Below are 16,590 nucleotides of genomic sequence, written 5' to 3' on the forward strand. Positions count from 1 at the left end.
GTAAAAAAACCCCGCCTTGAGCTTATGCTCTTTTAAGATCTATACGAAATCAAACTGACGACAGCAAAAAAGGGAAAAAAAAAAAAAAAAAAAAATCACTGCCTGACATTCTATCATGTGCATTTACCATCTGTCTCTTCTGTTCACAGCTGAATCTCCAGAAATTTGAACACACAGAAGCATAACTAAAATTTGCTGCATGTAATACAGTGGCAGCGTTTCTTCAACCCAGTGCCTCTTCTGCTACTAAAGCAAAGACAAGACTGCTAAACCAATTCTGAGTGCTCCTTATCCAGGACATAAATATCATGTGGGAATATTTCAAAGGTAGGTGAAACTTTACCATTATTTTCTTTTCTATAAAATGGGAAAAACAGCAAAATTAAACTACAGCCTAGACACTGTATCTTACACATTAAAAAACAAAACAAAAATCCAATTAATTCTATGCTAAAAGGTCAGTCCAAATGAAGTTTCTTCAAAAACTGAGGGGGCTGAGAAATTTGATTTAAACTCCTCCTCCCCTTCTCAGAATAAAATGATTTTCTCTGGATAAAACATTCAATCTTTAACGGCATTTTGCACCTTTTTGTTGTGATACATCATAGCGCTATTATTAGTACAAGTTAGTATTCTCAAGTTGCACCTCAAGATTGTCTTTTGATTCTCATGCTCACAAAAGCATCTCAGTCAAAGGATAGTTTACAAGGAACAGATTACAAGTTTAAGCTTGAGCTCTTCCTTTCCCTAGAGAGGAAACGGAATCTGCAATGCACAGATGTTAGCAGGGTTAACACGATTATTAAAGAATTTTAGATTTGTAAAAGCAAGTCAGACAGCATTTGGTCATTAATAAATGCATGGTATGTTAGAGGGGTGAGATTAGATTTGTATTTTGCTACATTCACTTAAAGGAGGTATTGTAGCAATCAGTTCGAAGGAATTCAAAATTCCTTATTTAATCTAACACAGATTCAAATTTCTCATACACATTAGTAAATTATGCCTGTGATTTCTTTTTTTAATGCCATTCTTTTTAGAAAAAACTAAATTAGGAAAATAGTTAGAATTTAGGAAAATAAATTGTTTGGGCATTAATTTTATCTTCAGTCTCTGGCATTTTGGTTTTCTTTCACCAAAGAAGGACTTCATTCACCAAGTCCTTCATAGCATTTGTCCTGAAGATAAGAAAAATTTCTGCATGAGCTTCGAATCAGAATAAAAGAAGTACGTTGCAAATAAAATCACTCCCTACGAAAAGAAATTCTTATAAATACCTTTCTTTTATCTGCCTACCTATGTGATTTTACATGCCATGTTACAAAGCCGATAAATGATGGATCGATTTAACAAAGTTGGCTTTCTAGTCATTAGCAGTGGTTCATGCTAGTCTAATTTGGCTTATTTCCTTACCTGTCCACTATGAGAGACTGACTTATATAAGCATGAAAAACAATGATTTGTTTAGTCAACAGAACTGGGTAATCATGTCATTCTTTGATATAGTAAGAAAGAAGAGAGTACTTTCCACAACACTCCATTTCAGAATATAAATCAACGAACTGCCAAGACTGGCACTAACCTTTATTCAAGGGATGTTAAAATGACAGTATCAGTTAGGTTTCTTGGCTGTTCAGACCACTAATTTTTATTTTTTAATTGAAGTGAGATTCACATAACATATAATCAGCCATTTTAAAGTGAACAATTCAGTGCCATGTATACATCCATCATGTTGTGTGACCATCTTCATCACCACTAAAGAAAACTGTGCTCACTAAGCAATTACTACCCATTCCTCCCTCCACTCAGCCCCAGGAACCACTCATCTGCTCTCTAATCTGAATACTTCACATAAACACGATCGTATAATACGTGATCTCGTGTCTGGCTTCTTAGAAAAATGTTTTCAGGGTTCATTCCTGCTGTAGCATGTATTAGTACCTCATTTCTTTTTATAGCTGAATATTCTATTGTATGGATATATTATAATTTGCTTATCCATTCATCTATGGATGGACATTTGGGCTATTTCCACCTTTTGGCTATTTGGAATAGTGCTGCTATGAATATTGTGTACAGGTATTTGATTACCTGTTTTCAATTTTGCGGGGGGTATATACCCAGGAGTGGAATTGCTGGGTCACATGGTAATTCTATGTTTAACTTTTTAAGGAACCACTAAACTGTTTTCCAGAGCCTTGGTGGCACAGTAGTTAAAGAGTTCAGCTGCTAACCAAAAGGTTAGCAGTTCGAATCCACCAGCTGCTCCTTGGAAACCCTATGGGGCAATTCTACTCTGTCCTATAGAGTCGCTATGAGTCAGACTCAACTTGACAGCAGTGGGTTTGGTTTCTGGAAACTGTTTTCCAGAGTGTTGCACCATTTTACATTCCCACCAGCAATGGATGAGGGTTTCAATTTCACCACATTCTCGCCAACATTTACAGTCACGTGTCGCTTAACATCCATAACACCCTGCTGCTGTTGAGTCAATTCTGACTGATAGCGACTCTATAGGACAGAGTAGAACTGTCCCATAGGGTTTCCAAGGAGCACTTGGTGGACTCGAACTGCAGACCTTTCATGGTTAGCAGCCATAGCTCTTAACCACTACACCACCAGGGTTTCCAACATCCACAACACATTCTGTGAAACAGAATGTTATGTGATTTGGACATTGTGCCAACACCATATTATAGGCGGTCCCTGGATTACGAACATCCGACTTACAGACAACTCGTACTTGAGAACAGACTGCCATAGATCATATTAAAAATCTGAGTTAAATACAATGGCTTGTAATAACAAACGCATGCACTACTTTGTGACGCTCATGAAAACACTGCACTCTTTGGAAGACTTTAAGTGTCTTACGTGCATAACCAAACCCACTGCTGTCCAGTCAGTTCTGACTCAGAGTGGCCCTACAGGCTAAAGTAGAATTGCCCCATAGGGTTTCCAAGGCCACAACTCTTTACGGAAGCAGACTGCCACATCTTTCGCCCTCGGAGTGGTTGGTGGGTCAAACCGCCAACCTTCTGGTTAGCAGCCAAGTGCTTTAACCGCTGCACCGCCAGGGCTCCTTTTATATGCTAAACAAGAACCATGTGTGTCTGTTCCAATCTACCTACACATTTGAGTTACAGACTTAGGAAAGGATCTCGCTCATAACCTGGGCACTGCCTGTATACAAGAGACATGCAACGTTTTGTGCAGGGAGCTGCTGCATTAACTCCGTCTGGTTACACATGCCATGTCCTGTTCTGGTCGGGATGGACTTCCGGAAAGACATTAGGTGGCACGTGACGGCATTTTCCTTTCTGTCTTCCTTTTTAAAATAAGAGTCATCCTGTGGGTGTGCAGTGGTATCTCACTGCAGTTTTGATTTGTATTTCCCTAATGACTAATGATGGTGAGCATTTTTTCATGTACTTATAGGTCGTTTGTGTATCTTCTCTGGAGAAATATCTATTCAAGTCCTTTGTTCATTTTCTAAATTTGGTTGTCTTTTTGTTGAGTTTTTAAAATTTCTTTATATATTCTGGATACTAGCTCTTATCCGATACATGATTTGCACATATTTTCTCCCGTTCTATAAGTTGTTGTCATAGTTTCTTGGTGCTGCTGTAACAGAAATACTACAAATGGGTGGTTTTAAAGAACAGAAATTTATTTTCTCACAGCTTAGGAGGCGAGAAGTCTGAACTCAGGGCACTAGCCATAGGGGGAGGCTCTCTCTCAGCTCTGGGGGAAGATCCTCGTCTCAGCTTTTGGTTCCTTGGCAATCTTCAAGTGGCATCTAACCCCTCCCTCATTTGTTTTCTTGTCTCTGCGTCTAAGCTGCTCCTGGTAACTCGGAAGTGATTAGATGAGAACACACCCTACACGGATAGGGCTTTATTAACATAACAAAGAAAACCCTGTTCCCAAACAGGATTACATCCACAGGTACAGGGGTTAGGATTCCAACCCATAATTTGAGGGGACTCAATTCAATCCTTAACAGTGGTCTTTTTATTTTCTGGATTATGTCCTTTGACCCATAAAAGTTTTAAATTTTGATGTCCAATTTATCTCTTTTTCTTGCTTGTGCTTTTGGTCTTATCTAAGATTCATTTCCAAATTCAAGGTCATGAAGCTTTATCCCGATGTTTTAGAATCAGCACTTATATTTTGAGTCAATTTTTGTAAAGACTACTACTTTTTAGCTGCAGCCTATTACAGAAAAGTAATCTAAGAGATTTTTCTCAATTCACAAAAACAGTTCATTTTTACCAGGATTTAATCTTCATTATAGAATGTTTGCTTTCCATGTAGGAGACCCAGGTTCAATTTCCAGCCCATGCACCTCATGCCTAGCCACCACCCGTCAGTAGGAGGAAGCTTCCAGACTAAGTTGGACTTGGAAGAAAGGCCCTGTGACCTACTTCTGAAAATCAACCAATGAAAACCCAATGGTCCAATCCACAGCTGATCATGGGGATAGCGTAAGATCAGGCAGCATTTTGTTTGGTTGTGTGATGGCAGCTAACAACGACACAGATCTTCATTAAGATGGTTTCTGGCATTCAGGAACTGAGTGAAGAATTTCGCACTAAGAACAAAGTAAGCAGATATCTTAAGATGTTCTACTTATATCAAGGGTGAAGCCAAGGTCTAGAAATCTATCCATTAGCCTCAAAATGTTTATGAATAGGCACTTTATAATTGTCAGAATTAAGATCTGTCAGCACATAAACAGGCTAAATTTTCCTCTCCATCTAGACTACCATCACCAAGGTTCTTCAGTTATAAGATGATGTTATCAGGTCAAAGAGCCTAAAATTTACACTCTGCCTGAGACTTTAGCAAGAGTTAAATATAGCTCCAGTCACAGAATGACCTGAACAGCCTCAGACCGACTCTCCAGGCACACTATCTTTTAGAATTACAGTGCATAAAGCTGCTGCAGGAATGCACTGCAGAAGCAATTTCTCGGCACACATTTAGTTCAAAAGCTGGATTGTTACATTAGTGTTAACAAGTAGTGTTCTCAGAAGATACACCTTACTATTTTATGTAAACAATTCTTCATTAAACAGAAATTAACGCAGAAGTCAGACGTAACATACCAGATACATCCATACTTTTTGCAGTTATTTCTTCCTCTGGCACTAGGAGGGATTTTATTTTTGCCACTACCTCAAAAGGGGGACGTTACTAGTACTACTTTGGTCTTGATTTCAGCCGACTCCTTCAGTTCTCAGGAATCTGAGTTAGAACAGAAATTTAATTTTAATAGAAAAACCACCACCATACTGGTGAAAACCCCTTAAAATGTAACTTTCTATAGAGGTGTATTGCCAATATGGTGCAAAAAAATTTTAAAAACCAAACTGAAGTAAAATCTAGTGGCAAGAAATTAAACAAAAAGGTGATTTATAATTAGGTTTGACTTTTTATTTTTCTCGTATTTTTCCTGTGTATCTGTCAATCTTGATCTGGAAGGGTATAGTAGCTATTAAGTAAGTCAAGTTAGGGGTAAAGTGACTTCACATAATTCTACTAACCCCAGGATTCCACACTTTAGATAACAGGAGCACCAGACACACTCACTGAGACTGTATTTTTCAGGGTTCCACAGCTAGAAATGGAGCCCTGGTGGCACAGTGGTTAAGAGCTTGGCTGCTAACCAAAAGGTTGGCAGTTTGAATCCACCAGCCACTCTTTGGAAATGCTATGATGCAGTTCTACTCTGTCCTATAGTGTTGCTATGGAGTAGGAATCCACTAGACAGCAATGGGTTTGGTTTGGTGATAGCTACTATACACAAAACCTCTTCTGAAGCACAATCACCACAGAGAAGTTTTGATACATTTGATACACTTATTTTGTATCTCTTTCCAAAAGAAGCTCTGGTAGCACAGTGGTTAAGAGCTTGGCTGCTAAATGAAAGGTCCGCAGTTCAAATCCACCAGCTGCTCCTTGGAAACCCTATGGGACAGTTCTACTCTGTCCTATAGGGTCACTATGAGTCAGAATTGACTGGACAGCAATGAGTTTGAGTTTTTTTTCCCCAAAAGAAAAGGAATGACATTTCAAACAAAATAAAAGAGCTATTTTTATTTTTTCTTCATTTAACATTCACTGAGTGCTTATTTCTTAGCAGGACTGTACACTAGAAGTAACTTACTTAATACTCACAATTAATCCAGGAGATATGTAACATTATTTCTGTCTTACAAATAAGGAATCAAAAGTGCAAAGAGTAAGCTGTGGAGCCAGGGTTTGAATTCAGACAGAATGACTGCTAGAGCTCATTTTAAAGACTACGCTTACCAGGAACAAGAAGGACAGGGGTAGGGATATGAATGGAACTAGGGACATATATGGTGCCCTGCACAGTGGTTAAGAGCTTGGCTGCTAACTAAAAGGCTGGCCATTCAAATTCACCAGCTGCTCCTTGGAAACCCTATGGGGTAGTTATACTCTGTTCTATAGGGTAGCCATGAGCTGGAAATAACTTGACGGCAACAGGTTTGGTTCTTCTATAGCAGAGGCATATATTCCACAAAGGTACACCACAGTTGCTAGAAGAAGACTGCAAAACTAAGTATTGTTCAAAAGAGTAGAGAAAGGAATTCTATCCCACGTCTCCATCCTACGGGGGAAAACAAGAAACCCCTGCGATCGAGTCGATTCCAATTCATGGCCAGCCCATGTGTCAATTCCATCAAAATGGTGGAAGACAAAGATAAATGGCTGGGGACTGTCATTTACAAATTCATCATTTGTGAATATGTACAAATAGTCAAAGAAAAAAGTGAGTAAGAAAAAAGTACAAGATACAAACTTGGGATAGAAAGATAAAATGGGATTTTTTAAAAAAGTACAAGAAATAAGTTTAAATGTACCAATAAGGCCTGAGGAATTGGAAGCCCCATATATTTAGAAGCTGAAATAAAAACAGTATTTCTTAATATAGAAAGCTTCCTCAAAAGAATGTTAAGAGTCAAGTGTGATTACTTCAAAGCAGGTGCACAATTTTCTTCTCTAGAAATACATCTTAAAATTACCAGAAAGTCAGAAAAACTGACTCAACCATCAATTTTGTCCATAAAGTCAAGACCATATATATCATGTTCATAGGTGGTTAAGTGAGTCAGCTAATTTCAAAACTGGATCTTTTATTTGACACTAGAGTTTGCGAGAGTATTACTTAAAATGCAAATTTTAAGACTCACAAAATTATAGGTTATCACACAAGGAAATTGAATGTGTACTTGACGCTACAAGTCAACTATTTACTCGTAAGTTCTACTTACAGAAATAAACTGTTTTAACAAATAATTACGTAAAGAACCTGGGCAACATTATATTCGTTAAAAAGAACACTAGACCTCATTTAAAAACACTATTTTAACTTAATACTAGTCATTATTTCTCCATCCCAAACTAAGCTGTATGATTTTAAGAGTGTGCTATTAACAAGACTAACAAAATCTTTCCTTCTCCAATACATTTTTGGGGCATGATGATTTCAAAACATTATGATCAATAACGTTTTATAGATTACGGCTTTAAAAAGATTTTGAAAAAAAGTATTAAAGCATAAATAACTTTGTTACTCTTTCACGGACTTCAAATGGGGTCTTTTAACAATATGTGAAAATTAAACTACTTGGTCTATACTATAAGAGATTAATGAGAAAAGCCTTGGACGTAAAATAAGATGGAGAAACCGAAACGATTTCAGTGGTATGACAATGGATACCGAATTCAGAGAGCTGTCTAAAATCACACAATCAGAAAAGGTTATATACATTAACCATATGAATATGTTATTCTTTGGAAAAGAAAAAAACTTTACATATAATTACATATATTACACACAATTAAAATGGAAATGACTTTTTGAAAAGCGCTGTCCTGTACGAAAAACACATATCCTATTTATCATTTTAAGCAAACACTTTTCTGACACTTAAGCCTTGCTGTCTAGTTTCTGAAAATCAACATTTTACTTCCAAGAGCCACTCAACCTAAAGACCAGTTACCATCCATTTAACCCAAAGTCAACCACTATTTTAAAAATCAGTTTTGCCATTACACCCACCTCTCTACAAATACTAGACGCATTCCAAGTTAGGGAGAAAATTCTACGTTTTAAAGCAAGTTTATTAACATCAAGTTAATTTTCGGTGCATTTTCAAGTTAAGGGACTGCATTAGACTGATTTCCTGGCATTCTAATGCACTGCTATTCCTAGTCCACATGGGAAATGCTGGAGCGACAAGAGCTCCCCAGAACTGTGCGCGACCCCAATTAAACTCGGGGCGCGGGTTCCGGGTGCCACGTTTCTCCCGTCCACCCACCGTCACCGGGAAGCAGAGAAACCTGGCGAGGATAGCTCAACGCCGCAGCCCTGGAAGGGTCTGGGCCGGCCTCCGGGCTGAAGTCAGAGAAGAGATGCAGGCCCGCGGGACCCCTCGACAAGCTGTGCCGGCCCCCGGGACAGGCAGGCCCGAGAGAGGCCGCCGCTGTGCCGTCTCCACCTCGCCCAGCGCTCCCCGTTTCCCCTCCTCTCTCTCTTACCTTTTCGCATAAGGTCCGCACTTGGTTCTCGTTAAGCTGTTTACACTCGTTCAGCTGCTCGACCCACTGGTCCAGCTCCTCGGTGAACGCCTTGTCGTCCATGGCGGAATGACCCCCTTCCCCGCCGCTCCCCGCCTCCCTCCTCGCGCCCACCTACTCCGGGCGCCGCTCCCCTCTCCCGCCGCTGCTAGCTCCCAGCGGGCAGCTCCGGGCGCGCGGCCTCGGGGAGACCCCTGTCCGCCTTTCCCCGCCCGGCCGCTCCCCCGGAGTCGGTGAGGCGCGCGAGGAGGTGCGGGGAGCGCCGCGCGGGCCCTCGGCGCAACTCCCGCCGAACGATAGCCACCCGCTACCACCGCCTCCCACCCGCCTACCTCTCCTGGCTCTCTAGCCCCTTCTCTCTCGCTCTTTCTCTCCCCTCCCTCTGGGTTTCCGTCATTGCCCCGGCATTTCCGCCGGGAGAAAGAGGCGGCGGCGGCGCAGTCACGCGCTACGAGGAGCGTGGCAGCGCCCTCACGTGGCTCGGCGGAGAAACGGTCCGAGAGGGCCAAAGACCTTCCTCTTCTGCGCCAAGGCGGCCCAGACCAAGCCTTCTTGGTTCTTCCTTCCTGTTTTCTCAGAACTTTTAGACTCCTGCACTGCTTTCCAGCGCTTTGAACAGGGAATTGGGGAGCTTGGGCTTTTCCTGGACAATACTCTCTCTCCAGAGTTAAACACTCCCCCATAGAAGGCCTTTGGTAAATATTTACCCAGTGAATAAATTATTTCTACTCTTGTCTCAGCCACCAACTAGCTGTGGGTCCTAACATCGCGAATCCTTCCTTTCAGCATCAAATAGGTGAGACGATTGTTCGGAATCACGTCAATCGGTGCCTCTTCCTGCTCCAGCATTCTTTACCTTTAGTCCAATGTTCACTGAGTTCTAATGATTTGTTCAACATTTATCAAACAGCTGCTAACTCCCAGATACAGTGTAGGGCAGACGCTAAAAGACCACACCTTCTCTATTAGAGGCGCATACATACTACTGCAGCTGAACCCAAGTGGACAGTATCATTCTGTACAAGGCTAGCAAGGATTCCAATCTTAGCTTTGTCAACCTCCTAGCTGTGTCCTTCCTTGGGCAATCACCAAACCTCCATAAGCCTTAGATTCCTCATCTGTTCAAAGGGCTTACTTAGTATGGCCTACCTTTCAGGTGGTGAAGACTAAATTTTAAAACTGCCTGTCCCATAGTACAGTATGGGAGCAATACGTTAGCTCTTTATCCCTCCTAGGAATCAGTAGCATAAAGCTTTAGAAAGGTGGCTTTGAAACTGAATTTTGAGCCTTCTCCGCAGGCAAACTTTGAGAAAAGTTCGAAGGAATTTTTTGTGCCTGAGGACAAACATGTGAAAAGCCATTGTCCATTTGGAAAGCTATAAATAATCCCAGCAACTAAAAACAGGTCATACGGTGGGAAATGAGCTCATGCTCTCAAGTGATTTGTCAATAGTACCAAACCAATTGAAGAACAAAACATGAAAAGGTGGTAAAATACTGAAAAACCCTAACCCATTGCCATCAATTCCAACCCAAAGCGACCCTATAGGACAGAGCAGAACTGCCCATAAGGTTTCCAAGGAGCAGCGGAGCTCTTAACCACTGCCCCACCAGGGCTCCAGTATAAAGATTTGAAGGAAGCTGGATATCAGCTAAATCTCAAAGGCTTAGAATGAAAGTGTGAATAATTACGGTATTTTCAGAGTTCCCGGAGCAGACAGACTGAAAAAACATACCTTTAGGAGAAATGAGAATTATGGATGGTGGTTAGGAAGTGAGGTCCTTGAAGCAGAGGCAAAGGTGTTTGGAATCAACGTGGGAGCATGTTAAGTTGCGGTGGGGAGGTGACTTTATGAAAGTAGTGCTCTAAAGCAAGAATACATTTGGAGTGCTTCCTACATGCTAACTGCTTTACATCTTCATTCTCCCAACCACCTTGAGGTGGGTGCTATTATTACCCTCCATTTTGCAGATGTGGGAAATAGAGCCTTAAAAACTTGTTCAATTCACAGAGAGTAACTACTGGGGTAAGGATTAAAATCCAAATTGGACTTCCACTCCTATGCTTTGTTACATGGTCTACGTAGTCTGAAAGGGAGTAGGGAAAGCTGGAGGTTGGGAGATCTGGCCAGAGAATGCATTTTCAGTTTTTGGTATTTTGGTTGTCAAAGTCTTAACTATTTCTAGCATCCTAATTGAAAATAACGATAATCCTAATACTTCTTTTGCTCTTTGGTATATGTATGCACGTATGAGTGTGTGCACACACATTTGCACATATATACATACACACACACACACACCAAATTGTTGTTAGTTGCCACAGAGCGGGCTCCAACTCATGACAACCCTTGCATAACACAACAAAACTTTGCCAAGTCTTGGGCCATCTTCCTGCTTGTTGGTATACTGGTTATTTTCTCCTGTGAAATGGAACCATCAATTTCCAATCCTTGTTTGTCATGCAAAATTGCATTTAATCTTGGGTTTGTAGGTCAGTTATAAATTTCTTTTCTTACCAGAAAGGTTCTCACGTTTATTGTTTATTTCTCACCTTTGGGTCAAAGAATTTTTAAACTCTTGACTTTAGCCTTAAAATCACATGCTCGATTTTGTTCTTACACAGTTTATTTTTTCAAATGTATTATTAAAAAATCTGAAAAGAGTGATTTATATCTTGTGATATATCCAGAGTTATATGCTACGTTAAAATTATGTATCATATTGGTCTAAAAAGATGCTTTTACATTTCCATAATCCTTAAAAGACTTAAAGAAGTTTTATTTCTAGATCAAAAACCATTTGACAATTCGAATGTGAATATGATATTACTGAAATTGATATAGGGAATCTACATAAGGTTCTCCTTCAATAATGATGAAATAAAGAAAAAATCAAATTAGAAATGCTTTCTTTGAAATTAAAAACTACAGATCATTATTACTAAAAAGATCACAGTTCCTGCCTCCGGTCTCACCCTTCTGCCCAAAAGGTGGTCCGAAAAGACCTTCCAAAATTTATCAAGTTGTTAAGTGCCATCAAGTCAGTTCTGACACATACCGACCCTATGTACAACAGAATGAAACACTGCCTGATCCTGTGAATCCTCCCAATTGTTGCTATGTCTGAACCCACTGTTGCAGCCACTGTGTAACTCCATCTCGTTTAGAGTCTTCCTGTTTTTTGCTGACCCTCTACTTTACCAAGCATGATGTCCTTCTCTGGGGACTAGTCCCTCCTGATAACATATCCAAAGTACGCGAGACGAAGTCTCACCATCCTCGCTTCTAAGGAGCATTCTGGCCATACTTCTTCCAAGACAGATTTGTTCGTTCTCCTGGCAGTCCATGGTATATTAAATATTCTTTGGCAACATCATAATTCAAAGGCAGTGATTCTTCTTCGGTCTTCCTTATTCATTGTCCAGCTTTCACATGCATGTGAGGCAACTGAAAACACCATGGCTTGGGTCAGGAGCTCTTAGTCTTCAAAGTGATACCTTTGCTTTTAACACTTTAAAGAGGTCTTTTGCAGCAGATGTGCCCAATGCGTCGTCTGATTTCTTGACTGCTGCGTCCATGGGCATTGATTATGGATCCAAGTAAAATGAAATCCTTAACAACTTTAATCTTTTCCCATTTATCATGATGTTGCTTATTGATCCAGTTGTGAGAATTTTTGCTTTATGTTGAGGTGCAATCCACACAGAAGGCTGTAGTCTTTGATCTTCATCAGTAATTGCTTTAAGTCCTCTTCAATTTCAGCCAATAAGGCTGTGACATCCGTGTTATCACAGGCTGTTAATGAGTCTTCCTCCAATCCTGTTGCCTTGTTCTTCTTCATACAGTCCAGCTTCTCGGATTATTTACTCAGCATACAGATTGAATAGGTACGTGAAAGGATACAAGCCTGACCCACACCTTTCCTGATTTTAAACCCGACAGTAACCCCTTGCTCTGTTTGAACGACTGCCTTTTGGTCTATGTACAGCTTCCACATGAGCACAATTTATTCTGGAATTCCCACTCTTCACAATGTTATCCATAATTTATGATTCACACAATTGAATGCCTTTGCATAGTCAATAAAACAGATAAGCATCTTTCTGGTATTCTCTGCTTTCAGAGAAGATCGATCTAACTTTGGCAATAATAGCCCTCGTTTCACATCCTCTTCTGAATTCGGCTTGAATTTCTGGCAGTTCTGTCAATGTACTGCTGCAACCATTTTTGAATTATCTTCAGCAGAATTTTACACGGGTGTCACGTTAATGATAGTTTAATAATCTCTGCGTTCTGTTGGATCATCTTTCTTTGGAATGGGCACAAACATGGATATCTTCCAGTCAGCTGGCCAGGTAGCTGTTTTCCGAATTTCTTGGCAGAGAAGAGTAAGCGCTTCCAGCAATGCATCCATTTGCTGAAACATCTGAGTTGGTATTCCATCAATTCCTGGAGGCTTGTTTTTCGCCAGTGCTCTCAGTGCAGCTTCGACTTCTTCCTTCAATACTGTTGGTTCTTGATTATATGCTGTCTCTTGAAATGGCTGAATGTTGACCAATTCTTTTTGGTATAGTAACTCTCTATTTCCTCCATCTTCTTTTGCTGCTTCCTGTGTCATTCAGTATTTTGCTCATAGAATTCTTCAATATTCCGATTTGAGGCTTTAATTTTTTCTTCAGTTCTTTCAGCTTGAGAAATGCCAAGCGTGTTCTTCCCTTCTAGTTTTCTAACTCCAAGTCTTTGCACATTTCATTATAATACTTCCTCTTCTTGAGTCACCCTTTGAAATCTTCTGTTCAGCTCTTTTACTTCATTTCTTCCATTTGCTTTAGCTGCTCTACATTCAACAGCAAGTTTCAGAGTCTCTTCGGACATCCATTATGGCCTTTTCTCTTTCCTGTCTTTTTAATGACTTTTTGCTGTCTTCATGTATGATGTCCTTGATGTCATCCCACAAGCCATCTGGTCTTTGGTCATTAGTGTTCAGTGCATTAAATCTATTCTCGAGATGGTCTCTAAATTCAGGTTAGGATACACTTAAAGTAGTATTTTGGCTCTTGTGAACTTGTTTCAATTTTCTTCAGCTTCAGTTTGAACTTGCATATGAGCACTTGATGGTCTGTTCTGGTCTGGTCAGTTCCTGGCCTTGTTCTGATACTGAGCTCTTTCATCGTCTCTTTCCACAGATGTAGTTGATTTGATTCCTGTGCACTCCATCTGGTGAGGCCCAGGTGTATAGTAGCTGTTTATGCTGTTGAAAAATAGTATTTGCAACAAATAAGTCATTGGTCCTGCAGAATTCTAACACGTGATCTCCAGCGTTGTTTCTATTACCAAGGCCGTATTTTCCAACTACTGATCCTCATTTCCAACTTTCCCATTCCAATAACCAGTAATTATCAACACACCTAGATTGCGTGCTTGATGAATTTCAGGCTGCAGAAGTTGGTAAAAATCTTCAATTTCTTCATCTTTGCTGTTAGTGGTTGGTGGGCAAATTTGAATAGTGGTATTAATTTATCTTCTTCGTAAGCATGTGGATATTATCCTATCACTGACAGCACTGTAATTCAGGATAGATCTTGAAATGTTATTTTCAACGAAGAATGTGACACCACTCCTCTTTTGTCATTCCCGACATAGTAGATCATGATTCTCTAATTCAAGATGGCCAGTAATAGTCCATTTCAGCTCACTAATGCCTAGGGTATATGTATCTTCAAGCATTGCATTTCGTTTTTGACTTCCAATTCTCCTAGAGTCACAACTTCGTACATTCAACTTTCTGATTATTAATGGGTATCTGCAGCCGTTTCTTTTCGAGTCATGCCACATCAGCAAATGAAGGTCTCAAAAGCTTGACTCCAACCATGTCATCAAGGCTGACTCTACCTTGAGGAGGCAGATCTTCTCCAGTCGTTTTACTATTAGGCACCTTAAAACTCTTCCAGCCTCTATTACCTACCACTTTCACATTGTAGTTATTTGTAAGAGCAGCACCCCACTTCTCAGTTCGAAATTCTGTCCTATTTATCTAGTGTTGCTATTACAGAAATACCACAAATGGGTGGCTTTAACAAATGAAAATTTATTATCTCACACTTTAGGGGGCTAGAAATCCGAATTCAGGCTGCTGGCTCAAGGGGAAGGCTTTCTCTCTTTGTTGGCTCTGGAGGAAGGTCCTTGTCTCTTCCGAGCTTCTGCTCCTGGGAGATCTTCATGTGGCTTGGAATCTCTCTTCTCCCATCGCTGCTTGCTAGCTTGTGTTCTCTCTCTTTATATCTCAAGAGATTTGACTCAAGATACAGCCTACACTAATACTGCCTCATTAACATAAAGACAACCCACTTCTAAATAGGCTAATAACCACAGGCATAGAGGTTAGGATTTACAACACATACATTTGGGGGACATAATCCAATCCATAAGAGACCCATACCATACCAAGGCAAACCAAAAGCTGAACAAGCAAGGCTGAATCTGGAAAAAGCCTTTAGAACAAATATACAATAGTTGAAAAGGCTCACACTGAATATTAGCCGTGATATACCAAGATAGTTCTCCCAGTTTTGATACTCGAGGGCACTGTGAAAAATGTCTATATGTGATTCCAATATCCTATCATTTGTGTTTGCAATGTAACAAGACTTTCACTATACTTCCGTTTATTAAAATGTTAGATCCAATTTTGGGGACATAAAATTTTTTCCAATATTTAACTAGCAGAAAAATGTAGAGTGATATGTCATCTGAACTTTGGGTATTAAAAATTGAGAATAATTCTACCAGAAAAACTTCAACGCGGGATATGTTCTCAGGATATGACAGTACTTTCTTTTCACTCCTGTGGCAAACTCAGGGTTGAGTCAAAGGGATATTGCCAAGAGGCTATGCCAGTTGCTCTCTTGTCAAGAATGTGAAATCTTGAATCATTCCATGGGTGAGGGGATGTTATACATGCCTCCCTTTCACCTCTCCATAAAACACGCACTCACATACACAGTCAGTGGAATGCTTTAAGTTATAATATATTCATGTATGTCTCCTCCATCAATCAGGAGAGAGATTTAAGTCTAATCTTATATTCTTTTCGTCTCAATGATCTGGAAAATATTAATTGTTCAAAAAGATGGCTTGGTGTGCAACAATCTCTTGGAGTGACTTCTGAATGAATTTATAAAATATGCAAATATAGGGTTGATATAAAGATTAATATACAGAAATAGACTAGCATACTTTTAGCATGAGGCAGATGTTCAATATTTGCTGACTGCAAATAAATGTAATCTTTAATTGGTTAGATCATCTTTTCAAAACAAAATACTGCAATTCCACTACTAGGTGTGTATATATATCCTAGAGAAATAAGAGCCGTAATACGAATATATATATATATATATATATATATATGCACACTCATGTTCATTGCAGCATTATTCACAATAGCAAAAAGATAAGAACCACCTATGTGCCCATCAACAGATGAATGGATAAACTATGGTACATACACAATGGAATACTATGCCACGTTGAAGAACAAGTGAATCCACAAAACATCTCACAACATGGATGAACCTAGAAGACATTATGCCTAGTGAAGTAAGTCAATTACAAAACGCCAAATATTATGAGACCAGTATTATCAAAATGTTTACACGCACACAACCAAAAACCTGCTTTTTCGCGTTTAAAAAAATTCTCATAGTACCTAAATTATTCTTACCTAATAAAAGGAGACTAGCCTTTAAAAATAAATGAGAAAATATTTGTTCTGCAAATCTTCATCTAAGGTACAAAAAAAAAAAAGAGAATTATATGTATGAGATCAAATTGACAACAGCAACTCAAAAGGTTTGATGGGAAGCCTAGGGGGCAGTGAGTTGAAGATAATGGTGATGGAATAATTTGGAAAAGGATAGTGAGAATAGCAGCACAACTGGAAGAATGTAATCGATGTCACTGAATTGTACAT

At 39.7% G+C, this 16,590-nt stretch overlaps 1 protein-coding gene across 1 annotated transcript in view; it reads right to left on the minus strand.

The window, feature by feature from the left end:
• Window positions 1–8,726, minus strand: part of PPP2CB (protein phosphatase 2 catalytic subunit beta) — a 31,360-nt gene extending 22,634 nt beyond the window's left edge. The window contains exon 1 of the mRNA XM_004383385.2: window positions 8,578–8,726. Within this exon, the coding sequence (XP_004383442.1) occupies window positions 8,578–8,679 (102 nt within the window). The 5' untranslated portion in view covers window positions 8,680–8,726. The remainder of the gene's footprint in view (window positions 1–8,577) is intronic.
• Window positions 8,727–16,590: the final 7,864 nt, after the last annotated feature.

The sequence above is a fragment of the Trichechus manatus genome, unplaced genomic scaffold, assembly GCF_000243295.1.
Source record: "Trichechus manatus latirostris isolate Lorelei unplaced genomic scaffold, TriManLat1.0 scaffold00109, whole genome shotgun sequence".
In the NCBI taxonomy this organism is placed as follows: domain Eukaryota; kingdom Metazoa; phylum Chordata; class Mammalia; order Sirenia; family Trichechidae; genus Trichechus; species Trichechus manatus.